Raw genomic sequence first — 18,569 nt, 5'->3', positions numbered from 1 at the left:
GTGGGTATAGAAAATGTCTTGGGCCTAGCATCAGTGAGGGTAAACATTGCATCAGGCTTGGTTGTCAGTTACATAGCACCTACGGTCAGTAGAAGGAACAGTGCCCCATCATTGGTGTTACTGGGAGGAATAGTGCCCCATCATTGGTGTCAGTGGAAGGAATAGTGCCCCATCATTGGTGTCAGTGGAAGGAATGGTGTCCCATCATTGGTGTCAGTGGAAGGAATAGTGCCCCATCATTGGTATCAGTGGGAGGAATAATGTCCCTACATTGGTATCCCTGGGGGTAATAGTGCCCCATCATTGGTGTCAGTGGAAGGAATACGAATGATGGGGTATAACATCATTGGTGTTAGTGGGAGGAATAGTGCCCCATCATTGGTGTTAGTGGGAGGAATAGTGCCCCATCATTGGTGTTAGTGGGAGGAATAGTGCCCCAGCATTGGTATCAGTGGAAGGAATAGTTCCCCATCATCGGTGTCAGTGGAAGGAATAGTTCCCCATCATTGGTGTCAGTGGGAGGAATAGTGCCCCGTCATTGGTGTTAGTGGGAGGAATAGTGCCCCATCATTGGTATCAGTGGAGGAATAGTGCCCTGTCATTGGTATCAGTGGGAGGAATAGTGCCCCATCATTGGTGTCAGTGGGAGGAATAGTGCTCCATCATTCGTGTCAGTGGGAGGAATAGTGCCCCATCATTCGTGTCAGTGGAAGGAATAGTGCCCACATCATTGGTATCAGTGGGAGTAATAGTGCCCCAAGGGCCAGATGAAAGGCTGGCGAAGGGCCGCAGAGTTTGGAGACCGCATAACTTACAGTATACTGAACACCATGTGCAGTCCTTTGATGAAGTCATAAGCCCCCCCCAGACCTTGTAAGTTGACAACCAATGGCCTAGGCTGGCGTTTTTGTGGCTTTTTTTTTGTCTGTTTTAGCCCTTGTACACACGGTCAGAGATTCCGACGGAATGTGTCCGATCGGACCGTTTTGTCGGATATTCCGACTGTGTGTGTGGTCTCCATCGGACTGTTTCCGTCGGAGTATCCGATGGACCAAGTTTTCCAACTTGTTGGTAAAATTTTCCAACAAAATGCTCCGATCGGACATACTCCGATCATGTGTAGAGAATTCCGATCGAACAAATTCCTACACCAAAGCTATTGGCTACTAGCCTGAACGTAGTCCCGTCATAACGAAATAACGTCATCACGTTCTGAACGATCGGATTTTCCGACAACTTTGTCCGACCGTGTGTATGCAACAGTTTCGGACAAAATCCAACAGACAAAATCCGACGGATTTGGTTGTCGGAATGTCTGACCGTGTGTACAAGGGCTTAGAGCTAAGGAAGAGCCAAAGACCAAAGCTAAAATTCAGAGCTGTGCACCTCCTAGTTAGAGGCACCTGAATGCTGCACAAAATAAAGTTGTTTTCCTCACAGCCCATACTTGGTTCTAATTCGCCTTTCTCTCGCCCAGGTCAACATGATGAATTTGGCAGAACAGATCATCGAAGCGACTCCTGACCGCATCAAACGGGAGAATTTTGTACCTATGGAGTCTCCGTTGGTGGAGAGGGCGGACACTGCTGCTTTTAGTACTACCATGAGCTGGCTGGCCAGTTACCTCGCTGATGTTGATCACTTACCTAGTGCTGCACAGATACGGTAAGTAACTAACCAAATTGCTTCAGTAAACTATTGAATTTGTGCCAATGGAAGTGAGTTTGTGATTGGCTGCCGTGGGGTTAGAGCACCCTGATTACCCTGAAACGAACGTTTCACTTTGAAATGTGGTTGCCACCGGAAGTGAATTCAAATCGATCCAAAGTAAAGGAAATACCATCTTAGATGGTTGTCATCACAACAAGTGTCCGGGTGTCCCCATTGGAGGATTTCCCAAATCCTCGTCCAATTCCATCACTTTCAGTCCTGGAGACAATGGTTAGTAGGACAAATAGAGGGAATCCCCCCCCCCCCCCCAACCTGACCGGGTGGCTATCCATTCCCTACTTTGTCCAAGAAACGAAAAGTTTGGGATTTAGCAAAACTTTAACCAAAATATTAACAAAGATTGATTTTGTTCTACACAGGTCGCTCTACAGCGAGCCGCTGACACCTTCGTCGAACACCAGCTTAAGCCCTGCCTGCTCCCCTGTGAGTGAAACCACCTTCGAGAAACCCAGTCTGCCCACTGCTGCTGATTGGTCGGAATTCCTGAGCGCATCCACCAATGAGAAGGTTGAGAATGAATTTGCCCAGCTGACCCTCTCGGATCACGAACAGAGAGAACTCTATGAAGCTGCTAAACTTGTCCAGACCGTGTTCCGAAAGTACAAGGTGCGCCAAAATTGCATATTTGAATGCCGTAGCTCTGGACTTTGAGTCTTTTCATGTTGGTCTTGTGGGCTAAGTAAAATTTTTTTTTGTTTCACAAAATACTTTATTTGAAAAAAAAAAAAGGGTGTGGATACATGGGCCCAAGGGCCTGAGAGCATATACAGGTGCAGTAACTACAATCAGGGCTGCTGTTAGAAACCACAGGGCCTCGTACAGCCAACCTGACAGCCCCCCCCCCCAAATAAATGCAGTTTACTATGCTTCAGTTATACATGAACACAGTGAGTGTTCAGTAATAATCACTCATTGTGTTAGTTCAGGAAAGGAAGGGGCTGGAAAATGTGACATATTTACCGGACTCTTCCCCCACTTTCCATCCTGAAGGATCCTATTGTGTGCCTGCAGCTGTCTGTGTGAAGGAGAGGAGGGAAGCCGGTGTTCTGACACAAAGTGTCTCCCTTTCGGATAGTGTCCGGGCCGTACTGCACAGGCGCAGCGCTCGCGCAATACGGGGGACAAGGAGAAGCCGAACATCTCCAAAGAAGAAGAGTCCAGGTTGAAGCCCCACCATCCAAGTGGACATAGGGTTGCAGATAGAAAGAGGGCCCCTCGCGGGCTCGCATTACTCGCCACGCTTCGGGCACGACCTCGCTTCGCTCGCCACACTTTGGGCACGGCCTCACTTCGCTCAGCTCTTTTGTATTCTAACTCTATGTCCACTTGGATGGTGGGGCTTGAACCTGGACACAGTGCGCAGGCGTCATTCTTCTTCGGAGATGTTCTGCTTCTCGGCGGACACTATGTGATGGGGGACAGTATCTGATAGGACACAGCACAGGCAGCACTGCTGGGGGGGGTGGGACACAAAGGGGAGTCTGGGCAGTAGTGAGAAATTTATGGTGCACAGGGAGGGCGATCGGTGCAGCAGGGGGGACTATTGGGGGAACCGATCCCCTGTTAGGCTCTCTCTGCAGCAGCTAAAAGCCAACAGGGGGAGAAGAAGCCAGCTTTCAGCTACTGCAGAGAGAGCCATACAGGGCATTGGCTCCAGTAATTGCCCCCCCCACCGTGCTGACCACCCCTCCAGTCCACATCCGATTCACCCAGCTGCCTGGAGCCCCCCTGCTAGCCTGGGCCCCATACAGGAGGACCGGTGGTACCACCTTATCATTGGCCCTAACTACAAACATTAGTAACATCCATTTGCAAAAAACATAATTTAACATAATGAAAGCGTGTGAAGTCCAATGGTTTTTAAAGACCTCAACAGGGAAGATTTATCTCTGATCAGGATTTTGAGGGCCATCGAGAAAGTCAAAAACAGTTCATAACCATAAAAAATTGTGTTGAGCTGAAGTCTTGAAACAAGAAGGAGATGGTGGGTAGAAGCCCAGAAGCTAAGGAAGAGTGGTTCACAAATGAAGAGATCAAGAGTAGGCAACCTCATTGGTGGATAGGTGCATCCAGAAGGCTGACAGCCCAGCTGGCAGCCTCGGTTGGAACTAATAGCTTGGCCATAGAAAGAAAAGGGAAAGAGGGAAAAGAGAAGAAAAAATGGGTAGAAAGAAAGGGAGTAAAGGGAAGAGCCTGTTTGGGAGAGGGAGATACCCATACCCCACCAATGTCCTCCCTCCCCTATAGTCAGGAAACTGTCAGGCCACATGCGTGAATGTAAGAACCAGGGTGTCCATAGCCTACGTAAGCTGACTGGCATTAGTCTCCAAAGTTCTTTTGGCTGTAATTCTCCTGTGGATCACGGGAGTGCAGTTCCTTCCGCACTCCTGGGACCCGTTTTCAGCAGACAGCAGGGTGAACCCCGCTGTCGGCTGAAATCACAGAGCCAGTCAAGGCTAAGGCAAGATCGTGACTATGAATTCGGGATCCACCCACATGCCTGGACTGGCACCCGGCTCAGTCTCTCGGCGAGCCGCTGAGAGTCTGAGCCAGCCGTTCCTGCCCCCTCCACAGCCCAGCGCTCCAGTGAGCGAAGAGGGGCAGAGCAGAGAGCGGTGACTGATAGTCACCAGCTCTCTGCTCAGGGAGCCCTGAGAACCGAGAAAGTAAAGGAACACCCGGGCGCTCCTTTATCTTTTTTCCAAGCAAAAGCGGGGTCGACCACAAGGCCGTACCCCGAGGTAGCAGCCCAGGCCCTAACAGGGCTCACCCCGATTTTTTTCCTCCAAACGGGCACGAAACTCTGGAACTCCAACTCTTCCCATCTGCCCATATCCTACATAACCTACAACAGTGACTGATCGAGTCAGTCCAGCACGATCTACACCTCTCCTAATTTAAAAAGTAGAGTCAGTGTTTAATGAGAGAAGAGAATCGCTGGTGTCCCCAGATTTTATAAAACTTCCCTGGACACCCTCTGGCCTTTTAGGTCAATTTATACACAAGTCGATTATGGTTGATTCATTTTTTTCCACATCAAGAGATGAATTGGTTCTCTATGTATCCACTGGAGTGAACCCACCCCCCCCCCCCCCCCCCCCCTGTTTTCCTAGCATAATACAGGAGGACTCATAAGAAGTGTTTTTGTGTGGCACTGATGTCTAGATCCTCAAAAATACCATAGATATCATCTTAGTGTTGCGGTGTCACCCGCTGGATGGCATAGAGGGGAATTACAAGGCACTGTAGCAGGTTAGGGGATCCGCAGCTGACTTGAGGCCCAGAAGAAGGGATGCCGCAGCCTGGAAGTGGGCCATGGCTCGGTGGTTGAGAACCACTGGTCTAAGGATAGGATGGGAGATGTAAAAATTGTGGAAGGCACGGTGTAACTGCTCCAGAGGGGCTCCACAATACTAACACATCCCATGGATTTTTTGGCCAATAACATCTGCGTTTTTCATTGTAAATGGATCAAGGTGTTGGTGCTACGTGTTTGGATAGAAATGTATTTTCCTAAAATTCATTAGAACTGAAAAAGTGGCTTGGACAAGCTACAAAGTCAACATCAGAGAACAAGTCCAGTTGAATGTTACCGACTTCTACCAGATATACCATCACTTGGATACATAAGAACTTTCGCAGACATTAATCATTTACGTTCGAAAGTCTGTAGATTTCATTTTTACATTTATTTTTCCAAAAGTATCAATTTTTTCTAAGTAAAAAAAACCCAGTTCCTCACCACCCCCTGCTTGTGATAGGGATAGAAACAGCAGGCCTTTCTGTCAGCAGAATCCCTATCTGCACTCACTCTGCTCCTTTCTCCCCTCCGTCCAGGGTCGTCCACTTAGAGAACAACAGGACGTGGCTGCTGCCGTCATTCAACGCTGCTACAAAAAGTACAAACAGGTAATTTGGCATTTGCTGTGCAGTAAAAAAAAAATATATAAAATATAAATATATATATATAATTTTTTATAATTTTATATATATATGTGTATATATATATATATATGTCTGTATATATATATATATATATATAATTTTTTATAATTTTATATATATACATGTGTATATATATATATATATATATATATATATATATATATATATATGTGTATATATATATATATATATATATATATATATATGTGTATATATATATATATATATATATATATATCCATGGGATAATTTTTTATATATATGTGAAATTATATACATATATATATATATATATATATGTATGTATGTGTGTGTGTGTGTGTGTGTGTGTGTGTGTGTGTGTGTGTGTGTGTATATATATAAATAAATATATATATATATATATATATATATATATATATATATATATATATATATATATATATAAATCCATGGGATATAACTTTTTATATATATATTTATATGTATATAATTTCTGGTCCCAAGGTCCCAATGTAAATTTAGTGCTAAACAAGCTTTTCCTAAAATATACCTGGAAAGTAGGACTGGTTCATTGCCTAAGGCCATCCAAGAAAATCCAATAAGATAATGGAATTAAAGGGGAACATCCATAGGTAAAAATATAGAATTAGTTTAGAAATGTAGAAGTTTTTAGTAAAATGTATATATATATGATTATTATTAGTTTGTTCTTGTTTAGTACTAAAGAAATCTAAGTGTATAAGTTGGCATACTTTGAACCGGGTAAATAAAAATGCTGCATGTGAATATTTGATATTTATCATTTTATTTTATTTACCATTTGCATCCAGAAGACGGAGCTGTAAGCATACCTAGAAAGAAGCTAAAGCCTCACAATGTAGCTGTTGTGCTAATGAGAAACCTATTTGAAGCAGTGTGGTATATAACTATATACAGGGTATGCACACCTCCCAACTTTTTTGAGATGGGAATGAGGGACACCTATCAGCAAAAGTATGCAGGCATAGGACACACCCCTTGCCACGCCCCCTTAAAGGAGAATTGTACAAAAAAAATGTACAAATGCTGCGTGTGTGCAAAGATACGTGTTTGTAAATAGTATGAATGCCTTTAACAATTAATGGCAGCTTTAGGTACCTGCTAAGGGCTCGTTTACACTTGCTTCAAAATTTGGAGACGATTTTTTAAAGGGCTCTGAATTCCAATCGAAGCCCCTGTCACTAAATAAAATGTTTACCTTACAGTCCTGTTCACACGCTGCTTTGCTTTAAAAATTATGCCCCATGTCGCTTTCTTGGTACTTCAAAGCATCTCCAAAGCCTCCATAGATGTCTATGACATAGCTGGCTAACAGCACGTGCAGCTTTTGAGAGGCTTTTATGCAGCGTCAGCTTGGCTTTGTTTTGGAGGTATTGCAGGTATTAGATATCCCAGGATGCACTGGGAAACCAACAAGAGAACCGAAAATACATCATCAGCAGTCACTTCCGGTTCATGTGTAAATAATCTGGAAAGATCTGGTGTAGATGTCACGTCTAGTGTTCAGCGTAGAACAGCAGGAAGGTGAGCGGTGTCTGGACCGGAGCAACTAGCAGACGGCACAGGGGGTGTGCAACATGGGAACGCTATAGCAGAGGATGAGTGGGGACCAGAGAGAGAGGACTGACTGGCAGAGGATCAGCAGAGCGGGGGTACCCAGTTGAAACTAGCAATGTCACATGTGGTGTGCAGCTTGGGAGCAATATATAGCGGGGGTGGGCAGGGACCAATGAGACAGGAAGATCATCAAACCAGAGCATTAGCAGAGCTGGGGGTTACTACTGAGTAGGGGATCAGCAAAGCTGGGGGTACTATTACTGAGTGGGGGATCAGCAAAGCTGGGGGTACTACTGAGCAGGGTATCTGCTGAATAAGGGTACTAATAAACTGGGAAACTGCTGAACGAGGGTATTAATAAGCTGGGAAACTGCTGAACGAAGGTACTAATACGCTGGGATACTGCAGAACGAGAGTACAATAAGCTGGGGATCTGCTGAATGAGGATACTAAAAAGCTGGGGATCTGCTGAACAGGGGTACCAATGAGCTTGGGATCTGCTGAGCTGGAATTCTACCGGACCTCTTTAAAAAAAATCAAAACTCAACACACACAGGGCATTTGCCAAGTAATATCAGCAAACCAGAGGATCAGCAGAGCTGGGGGTTACTACTGAGTGCGAGATCAGCAGAGCTGGGGGTTATTACTGAGTAAGGGATCAGCAAAGCTGGGGGTACTACTGAGCGGGGGATCTGCTGAATGAGGGCACTCATAAGCTAGGAAACTGCTGAACGAGGGTACTAATAAGCTGGGAAACTGCTGAACGAGGGTACTAATAAGCTGGGAAACTCCTGAACAAGGGTACTAATAGGCTGGGGATCTGCTGAATGAGGATACCAAAAAGCTGGGGATCTGCCGAACAGGGGTACTAATGAGCTGGGGATCTGCTGAGCTGGAATTCTACTGGGCCCCTTTAAAAAAATCAAAAATAAACACACAAAGGGCATTTACCAAGGAAGATCAGCAAACCAGAGGATCAGCAGAGCAGGGGGTTATTACTGAGTGGGGGATCAGCAAAGATGGGGGTACTACTGAGCAGGGAATTTGCTGAACGAGGGTACTAATAAGCTGGGGATCATCTGAACACTGGTACTAATAAGCTGGAAAACTGCTGAACGAGGGTACTAATAAGCTGGGGATCTGCTGAATGAGGATATTAATAAGCTGGGGATCTGCTGAACAGGGGTACTAATGAGCTGGGGATCTACTGAGCTGGAATTCTACTGGGCCCCTTTAAAACAAATCAAAAATCAACACACACAGGGCATTTGCCAAGGAAGATCAGCAAACCAGAGGATCAGCAGAGCTGGGGGTTATTACTGAGTGGGGGATCAGCAGAGCTGGGGGTTATTACTGAGTGGGGGATCAGCAGAGCTGGGGGTTATTACTGAATGGGGGATCAGCAGAGTTGGGGGTTATTACTGAATGGGGGATCAGCAGAGTTGGGGGTTATTACTGAATGGGGATCAGCAGAGCTGGGGTTATTACTGAGTGGGGATCAGCAGAGCTGGGGGTTATTACTGAATGGGGGATCAGCAAAGCTGGGGGTACTACTGAGTAGGGGATCTGCTGAACGAAGGTACTAATAAACTGCAAATCTGCTGAACAAGGGTACTAATAAGTTGGGGATCTGTATATTGTGACATGTCAGGTATAATGTATACTCATAAAGGCTTTTGCAGTTAATAAAAAAGAAACAGTTTCAGAATATATAATGAAGTAGTAGCTTTAAATGCACATGGATAAAAAATAATATTTTCCATGCAGCCTAAAGCACTAGGAATGAGCACAATCCGCGTCCTTCTCAATGGCCTACAGGACATCTTACTCCAAGGATAATGAGTCCCTATCCACATCCATTGTCTTTTAAATCTACTTTCATCGTCACACAGACACTCTGGGGGGTAAAAATAAATACGAAGACGCCGCGCTTATCGGAAATGATTTGCTGAGCGGTGACAATGAGCCATGGCGGGCGCTCCGTGTTTTTTCGCGATCCACTTTAAGCTCTTTGTTTCCCGTCTACTCCCATCGAGAAGAGACGCCTAAATTAGCAGAACAGACTGACTTCGCACGAAGTGAAATGAACTGATTTCTATTTATAAAGCCGGCGTTCGGGAGGATTAAAAACAGAAGGGAACGCGGTCCGCGGGGTGTGTGTAATTGGCATCATTGAAAAGGGAATTGCGGTCTTTGGCCTGGCAGACACTTGGAGGTAAAATGAGAGAGAAGTTTAATGGGCTGAGCGCTAAAAATATCCATCCAATCCAATCTTCCTCAGACGGGAGAAGAATATTATGTAATGTGCTTTTTGTAAATTCTTTTTAATTACATTTTTTTTTTTCGATTTTACACGAAAAGCCTAAATGTGGCCAATCAGAGAAGTGATAAAATATCCTTTCCAGCTATTTGTTGGATGAACAAATCATCTATATATCTGTCTATCTATCTATCTATCTATCTATCTATCTATCTATCTATCTATCTATCTATCTATCTATCTATCTATCTATCTATCTATCTATCTTCATGTGTGCAATCTCTGACCATCTCTTGTATCATGCCCACAGTCCCTGACCATCTCTTGCCTCATGTCTGCAGTCTCTAACATCTCTTGTATCATGCCCTCAGTCTCTATCTCTTGTATCATGTCCGCAGTCTCTGACTGTCTCTTGTATTATGTCTGCAGTCTCTGACAATCTCTTGCTTCATGTCTGCAGTCTCTGACCATCTTTTGTATCATGCCTGCTGTATCTGACCATCTCTTGCCTCATGTTTACAGTCTCTGACCATCTCTTGTATCATGCCCGCAGTCTCTGACATTCTCTTGCTTCATGCCCGCAGTCTCTGACCATCTCTTGTATCATGCCCGCAGTCTCTGACATTCTCTTGCTTCATGCCCGCAGTCTCTGACCATCTCTTGTATCATGTCTGCAGTCTCTGTCAATCTCTTGCTTCATGTGTGCAGTCTCTGACCATCTCTTGTATCATGCCCGCAGTCTCTGACCATCTCTTATATCATGTCCGCAGTCTCTGTCAATCTCTTGCTTCATGTCCGCAGTCTCTGACCATCTCTTGTATCATGCCCGCAGTCTCTGACATTCTCTTGCTTCATGCCCGCAGTCTATGACCATCTCTTACCTCATGTCTGCAGTCTCTACCATCTCTTGTATCATGCCCTCAGTCTCTATCTCTTGTATCATGTCTGCAGTCTTTGACCATCTCTTGTATCATGTCCGCAGTCTCTGACTGTCTCTTGTATTATGTCTGCGGTCTCTGACAATCTCTTGCTTCATGTCTGCAGTCTCTGACCATCTTTTGTATCGTGCCTGTTGTATCTGACCATCTCTTGCCTCATGTTTATAGTCTATAACCATCTCTTGTATCATGCCCGCAGTCTCTGACATTCTCTTGCTTCATGCCCGAAAGTCTCTGACTATCTCTTGTTTCATGTCTGCAGTCTCTGTCAATCTCTTGCTTCATGTGTGCAGTCTCTGACCATCTCTTGTATCATGCCCGCAGTCTCTGACCATCTCTTGTATCATGCCCTCAGTCTCTATCTCTTGTATCATGTGTGCAGTCTCTGACCATCTCTTGTATCATGCCCACAGTTTCTGACCATCTCTTGTATCATGTCCGCAGTCTCTGTCAATCTCTTGCTTCATGTGTGCAGTCTCTGACCATGTCTTGTATCATGTCCGCAGTCTCTGTCAATCTCTTGCTTCATGTGTGCAGTCTCTGACCATGTCTTGTATCATGCCCGCAGTCTCTGACCATCTCTTGCCTCGTGTCTGCAGTCTCTGACCCTCTCTTTCCTCATGCCCGCATTCTCTGACCATCTCTTGTATCACGTCTGCTGTCTCTGACCATCTCTGATGCTGCGCTTCCGAAACGCTTTTCAGGGGCTTCAGAAGCGGTGCCCATTCATTCCAATGGGCAGGGGCGGTGGAGGAACGCTGTATACACCGCTCCTGCACCGCACCAAAGATGCTGCTTGCAGGACTTTTTTTCCCGTCCCGCAAGCGCACCGCCCCGTGTGAAAGCACTGGGTCTTTCACACTGGGTTGGCTTGAGAGGCGCTTTAGCACTAGAACGCCTGAAAACTGCCTCAGTGTGAAAGCGGAATTACTGGCATGATCATCAGGTGGAAAAAAAAAGAAAAAAAGGCCTAAAAAAAAAATGGAGCCGCCACATCTAAAAATTGTTTACCTGCAATATATTACGTTTTTGAGTTTAATATTTTTATTGAAAATCACGTCTCCTGCCTTGCCAGACTGGGCAAGTACTTAGCTGTTTGCCTGAGGTTCAGCTTTAATGAAACTCCCGTAGTGACAGGTTCACTTTGAAGACAGTCTGCGTTCGCATTGCTGAGTTTTTCTTCCTCCTGCCGAGATAAAATTAATTTGAAGGAACATTCCGCATGCAACGCGTCGAAGGCCCACTTTGCTTTGTTGCATATTCAATAAAAATTGCTAAATGGGATCGGACATTAAGGTTTTTATGGTCGCCATAAACAGCAATCAAGCAGAAAACGACGGGCTGGAATTATTAAACATCAAAGCCAACAGGCCGCCGCGCTTCTATGGCAGTCCGGAGATCAGCCCAACGATTGCCCGTAATAGGAAGCCGCTATCAGGGGGCCGGCCATATTAAACCGCCGTTCTTAATTACGCTAGGGTCATCCATGTGTTGTTGAAGTCCTCTGCGTCTCCCAATAGCAGATCTTTATTGTCTTGTGGGGTTTTTTTTTTTGTTTTTTTTATGTCTTCAAATACAGATAACCGGACTGTATGTTTGTTTCCACTTTTCCAACTAATCCTTTTATATTATTCTTTTCCAAAGCTTACATGGATAGCCTTGAAGGTAAAGACTAACACGTTTCATGTGGTGGTGATGATTGGTGTCTGTGGGGTTGTTGGGTGACACGGGAAAGGATGTCATATTCCCACTTGATAATTTTTTACTTGTTTCGTACTTTGTCTTGGCAAAAATGTGTTACTGTGATTGGTTGAAATATATCTGAAACCATGTTTATTTAGTTTAGGATAGAGCAGGGATGGGGGGGGGGGGGGGAGAGAGCACATTGGCTTAGTAGTTATCACTTTAGAGTACCCCCTTACACGAAGGGTCTCTATCAGAGTGCCCCCTTACATGAAGGGTCTCTATCAGAGTGCCCCTTTACATAAGGGTCCCTATCAGAGTGCCCTCTTACATGACTGGTCCCTATCAGAGTGCCCCCTTACATGGGGAGTCCCTATCAGAGTGCCCCCTTACATGACGGGTCTCTATCAGAGTGCCCCTTTACATAGGGGTCCCTATCACAGTGCCCTCTTACATGACTGGTCCCTATCAGAGTGCCCCCTTACATGGGGAGTCCCTATCAGAGTGCCCCCTTACATGACGGGTCTCTATCAAAATGCCCCCTTACATAGGGGTCCCTATCAGAGTGCCCTCTTACATGAGGGGTCCCTATCAGAGTGCCCCCTTACATGGGGAGTCCCTATCAGAGTGCCCCCTTACATGGGGAGTCCCTATCAGAGTGCCTCCTTACATGAGGGGTCCCTATCCGAGTGCCCCCTTACATAGGGGTCCCTATCAGAGTGCCCTCTTACATGAGGGGTCCCTATCAGAGTGCCCCTTACATGGGGAGTCCCTATCAGAGTGCCCCATTACATGAGGGGTCCCTATCCGAGTGCCCCCTTACATGAGGGGTCTCTTTTAGAGTATCCCCTTACATGAGGGGTCCCTATCAGAGTGCCCCCTTACATGGGGAGTCCCTATCAGAGTGTCCCCTTACATGAGGGGTCCCTATCAGAGTGACCCCTTACATGAGGGGTCCCTATCAGAGTGTCCCCTTACATGAGAGGTCCCTATCAGAGTGATCCCTTACATGAGGGGTCCCTATCAGAGTGACCCCTTACATGAGGGGTCCCTATCAGAGTGTCCCCTTACATGAGAGGTCCCTATCAGAGTGTCCCCTTACATGAGAGGTCCCTATCAGAGTGCCCCCTTACATGAGAGGTCCCTATCAGAGTGCCCCCTTACATGAGGAGTCCCTATCAGAGTGGCCCCTTACATGAGGGGTCTCTATCAGAGTGCCCCCTTACATGAGGGGTCTCTATCAGAGTGCAGGAATATGCTGTTCCCTGAATATGAGGACAGACATCCCCGTATATGAGGTGTGTGGGGCCTTTTAGCCCCATTATCAGCCAGTTATTCCCTTTATCAGCACACAGGTTCCCATGTGCTTGTTGAATGTCATCTCCTGATTGAAGCCGTCACTGGCAGCCCCAGGTTAATCTCAGCGTCTTTCATATCCCTCTTCAGGTTTATTTTTACATCTGACCTTTAGCACAAATAGCTCTCGATGACCAGCTATTTCCACAGATAAATACGCTTGCATTGTCACCGACCGCGCTCTGAACGGAATGACAGATGGCTCTCGGCAGAGTCCATACACCTCTCTGCAAACATGGAACTCATGGCAGCGGCGCCACATGCCCCGCTCAGGAACTGGCTATTTATGGCAATATTTGCACTATATTACCAAAAGTATTGGGACACCTGCCTTTACATGGACTTTAATGGAAGCATAGGGTTCAATATATTGAATTGGCTCCGCCCTTCCGCCCTTTGCCGCTATAACAGCTTCAACTCTTCTGGGAAGGCCGTCCACAAGGTTTAGGAGTGTGTTTATGGGAATGTTTGACCATTCTTCCAGAAGAGCATTTGTGAGGTCAGGCACTGATGTTGGATGCGAAGACCTGGCTCGCAGTCTCCGCTCAAATTCATCCCAAAGGTGTTCTATTGGGTTGCAGGCCAGTCAAGTTCCTCCACCCCAAACTCCTTCATCCATGTCTTTATGGACCTTGCTTTGTGCACTGGTCCAAATCATTTGGTGGAGGGGGGATTATGGTGTGGGGGGTTGTTTTTCAGGGGTTGGGCTTGGCCTTTTAGTTCCAGTGAAAGAAACTCTTAAGGCGTCAGCATAGTAAGACATTTTGGACAATTTCATGCTCCCAACTTTGTGGGAACAGTTTGGGGATGGGCCCCTTCCTGTTCCAACATGACTGCACACCAGTGCACAAAGCAAGGTCCATAAAGAGATGGATGAGCGAGTTTGGGGTGGAGGAACTTTCCTGGCCTGCACAGAGTCCTGACCTCAACCCGATAGAACATCTTTGGAATGAATTAGAACGGAGACTGCGAGCCAGGCCTTCTTGTCCAACATCAGTGCCTGACCTCAGAAATGCACTTCTGGAAGAATGGTCAAACATTCCCATAGACACCCTCCTAAACCTTGTGGACGGCCTTCCCAGAAGAGTTGAAGCTGTTATAGCTGCAAAGGGCGGAGCCAACTCAATAATGAACCCTACGGATTAAGACTGGGAGGCCATTAAAGTTCATGTGTGTGTAAAGGCAGGTGTCCCAATACTTTTGGTAATATGGTGTACCTCCATTAGTGCCTGCCTCCCCAATTCCGCAAATGAAGGCCTCCTTCTACTAACCTGAATTCTCCATGTTTGGTGCTGCAAATTGTAGGCGCTCCATACAGTAAGGCCAAGCTCATCTAAAGGATTCTTTTTAACTATTTTATTTAAAGTAGATCTATATCCAATCAACTAAAACTAAAATAATATACTTTTGTTGAGAAACAAAAAAAAACCCAAAAAAACCCTCCCCCTCTGGGCGATCTATGTCCATGTGCAATGATTTTAACAAACTTTGTTGCAGATTACCACCTTTTCTTATTCTGAAGAAATAGCTGTTTGTTCCTCTGTGTCCAAGTGAACGTGAATGGAGGGAGTGATTTTATAATTAGCAATCAGCAGCTGCACCTGCAGGGCTCTAATGAGGAAAGGGGGCAGGGTCTGCGTCCCTTTAGACGTGATTTCCCTTTGGCGGTATCTTGCCAAAAATTTCATTTTGCCCAAAATCTGATTTGTATCTTAGTGCAGACTTCTGAAAAAATCAGTAAGCCAATCACACACAAGCAGGGGGGGGGGGGACCCCTCCAGGAAGCCATGTGTTATTGGCTTGTTATCCCCCCCCCCCCCCAATGTAAGTGGAGTTACCCTTTAACATAGTTGTCATTTCCAAAATTTGTTTACAATTTTTATACTTTTTTTCTTATTAAAAGAATCCTTAGCAATCGAGCGATAAAGGTTCTTGTTTAGGTACTTCCTGTTATTGGGTGACAACTTTCTCCCACAGTCCCCCAAACTTCTACACAAGGTAACGTTTTGCGTTTCCAACCCTGGTCTCCCTTTCTTTTCTCCAGTATGCACTTTATAAAAAGATGACACAAGCTGCAATCCTCATCCAGAGCAAGTTCAGAAGCTACTATGAGCAGAAGAAATTTCAGCAGAGCCGGCGTGCCGCGGTGCTTATCCAGCAGTACTACCGAAGCTACAAAGAGTGCGGCCGGATTCGGCAAAAGCGCCGGACAACTTCTCTTGTTCAACAGAAACTGAGGTGGGCATATAGGTGTACTATGGCACAAAGTTTTCTTTGATAATGTAAAGAAAATTCCCAAATCTGGGGAGTAATGGACCCAGGGAACTGGCTCTGTACATATCTGATATCCTGGTCGTCATCTTCTTGGTTAGATCAGGGGTCACCAGACTTTCTAAGCATAAGGTCAGACTTTAAGTGGGCCGAATTGTGGCAAGTGGGAGTAGAAAATGCCCAGCGCTCGGTGGTCAGTGGGAGTAAAAAAAATTACACCTGTGATCAGTAGGGAGTGGAATTGTACACCGTCGTCAGTGTCAGTGGGAGGAATAATACCTCATTGTTGATGTCAGCGAGAGGAATAGTGCCCCATTGTTGGTATCAGTGGGAGGAACAGTGTCCATTCATTGGTGTCAGTGGAAGGTATGGTGTCCCATCATTGGTATCAGTGGGAGAAATAGTACCCCATCATTGCTGTCAGTGAGAGGAATAGTGCTTCATCATTAGTGTCACTGGGAGGAATAGTACCCCATCAGTGCTGTCAGTGAGACGAATAGTACCCCCATCGTTGGTGTCAGTGGAAGGAATAGTGCCCATTCATTGGTGTCAGTGGAAGGTATGGTGTCCCCATCATTGGTGTCACTGGGAGAAATAGTACCCCATCATTGGTGTTAGTGGGAGGAATAGTGCCCCATCATTGGTATCAGTGGGAGAAATAATACCCCATCATTGCTGTCAGAGGGAGGAATAGTGCTTCATCATTGGTGTCACTGGGAGGAATAGTACCCCATCAATGCTGTCAGTGGGAGCAATAGTACCCCCATCGTTGGTGTCAGTGGAAGGAATAGTGCCCATTCATTGGTGTTAGTGGGAGGAATAGTGCCCCATCATTGGTATCAGTTGAAGGAATAGTGCTCTATCGTTGGTATCAGAGGGAGGAACAGTGTCCATTCATTGACATCATTGGACGTAATGGTGTCCCATCCTTGTTTCAACTGGGAGGAATGGTACCCCATCATTGGTGCCAGGGGTAGTAATTATGCCTCATCATTGCTGTCAGTGGGAGAAATATTGCCTGACCGTTGGTGTCAGTGGAAGTAATGGTGCTTCATCACTGGTGTTAGCGGAAGGAACAATGCCCCATATCAGTGGGCCAGATAAAGGCAAGCAAGGGGTTTCATCTGGCCCATGGACTGCAGTTTGGAGACCACTGGGTTAGATCAGCCAGTCTCAAACATTTTACCTCAGAGGAACCCTTACAATAATTTTCAGATCTCAGGGAACCTACAAATGGATACATCAACAGGTCACAATACATCGCAAATAAAAAATATAATGTGATTTTTGAGGCACAACTTACACAATAGTATAATATACAATTACAGACATTTTATTGTATGTATTCATCCGTTAAAATCAGTTATAAAACATCTTAAAATCAAAGTTTTGATGTATCTAGACCCCCAATTGTCAGGTGCTATCATCCGTCACATGGTAAGTAGCATAATAACTTAGCGGAAAAAAAAATACCTATACCTTTCTTTAGATTAGCCAACAGACTATTTAGTATAGACTTTGTGTATCTCTACGCGTTTCATGTACAGTATTCCACTTCTTCGAGAGCAGATAATGGGGTGGAGGGCTGCTCTGAAATTCTCCAAGGAGATAACTACCATCCAGTCCAAACGGTCCAAGAGTGGGACCAAAATAGAGGACCAAGCATGTAAACCCCAAAGCCTGGGACAGCCCCCCAATGACACCACAAGTAAATATATTCATTGGTTGGTTCTTTAGTACGTGAATACACATAACCATAGAATAGGTTCCTGTCTTTAATACAGAGTCAAATAATCCATCAACAAACACTTTGGGATGTTAAATCCACTTTGTTAAACATGGTCTAAAATCCATCAGTGGAGATGCCCTCCAAGCTTACCATAGCATGCTCCAGGGTGTCATCAGGGAAGCGACAGGTCACAAAACATTGATGTGATCAGTAACTTGTAGATAATAAATAAAATATAAAGGAATGTGGCACCCCTAGAATAGTTGGCTCGCAAGGCAGATCATTTTATGTGCCCCCTTGCATTGTTGTTCAATGAGAAGGATATTACCTTACATTGGTGGTCATTGGGAAGAGCGCCCCTCTTTATTGACAGCTAAATGATAATTTGTGTCACTCATTATTAATGTGAGAGAAAAGATGAGAAATTTCACTGGTCCTAGGCCACTGGCTTTGCCCATTGATGGCAAACTCAAAATTATACTGGCACAGCTGTGAAGTCAGCCCACCGCTTATTGCTCAAGGCAGCCCTAGCAATTCTGGTGGAACCCTAGTTGAGAAATTCTGGGTTAGATATTTCCCTTTATATTGGTGGTCATTGGAAAGAGCGCCCCTTTAAGCCCTTGTACACACGGTCGGAGAATCCGTCGGAATGTGTCCTATCGGACCGTGTCGTCGGATAATCCGACTGTGTGTGGTATGCATCGGACTGATTCCGTCGGAATATCCGTCTGACCCAATTTTCCAACATGTTGGAAATATTTCCCGACCAACTGGGCCGATCGGACATACTCCGATCATGTGTAGAGAATTTTGATCGGACCAAGTGCCACGCATGCTCAGATCAAATTCCTACATCAAAGCTATTGGCTACTAGCCTGAATGTAGTCCCATCGTAACTAAATTACGTCATCACGTTCTGAAAGATCGGATTTTTCGCCAACTTTGTCCGACCGTGTGTATGCAACAGTTTCGGACAAGATCCGACGGGCAAAATCCGACGGGCAAAATCCGACAGATTTGGTTGTGGAAATCTCCGACCGTGTGTACAGGGGCTTAGAAACAGTGGAATGATAATTGG

General features: G+C 45.5%; 1 protein-coding gene across 14 annotated transcripts in view; it reads left to right on the top strand.

Annotated features, from left to right (window-relative positions):
* CAMTA1 (calmodulin binding transcription activator 1) overlaps window positions 1-18,569 on the top strand; it is a 2,106,456-nt gene that overhangs the window by 2,039,535 nt on the left and 48,352 nt on the right. For 13 of the 14 annotated variants that reach the window (XM_077458256.1, XM_077458246.1, XM_077458249.1 and 10 more), the window contains 5 exons: window positions 1,478-1,665; window positions 2,091-2,337; window positions 5,569-5,640; window positions 12,097-12,117; window positions 15,536-15,729. In XM_077458256.1, the coding sequence (XP_077314382.1) occupies window positions 1,478-1,665; window positions 2,091-2,337; window positions 5,569-5,640; window positions 12,097-12,117; window positions 15,536-15,729 (722 nt within the window). The remainder of the gene's footprint in view (window positions 1-1,477; window positions 1,666-2,090; window positions 2,338-5,568; window positions 5,641-12,096; window positions 12,118-15,535; window positions 15,730-18,569) is intronic. The other variant, XM_077458247.1, reaches the window with a different exon arrangement.

Source organism: Lithobates pipiens, unplaced genomic scaffold (assembly GCF_037356315.1).
Source record: "Lithobates pipiens isolate NorthernLeopardFrog02 unplaced genomic scaffold, aLitPip1_a1.2 Scaffold_27, whole genome shotgun sequence".
NCBI lineage: Eukaryota > Metazoa > Chordata > Amphibia > Anura > Ranidae > Lithobates > Lithobates pipiens.
The sequence above is the reverse complement of the archived record's forward strand: the minus strand, read 5'-3'. Positions and strand labels throughout refer to the sequence as shown.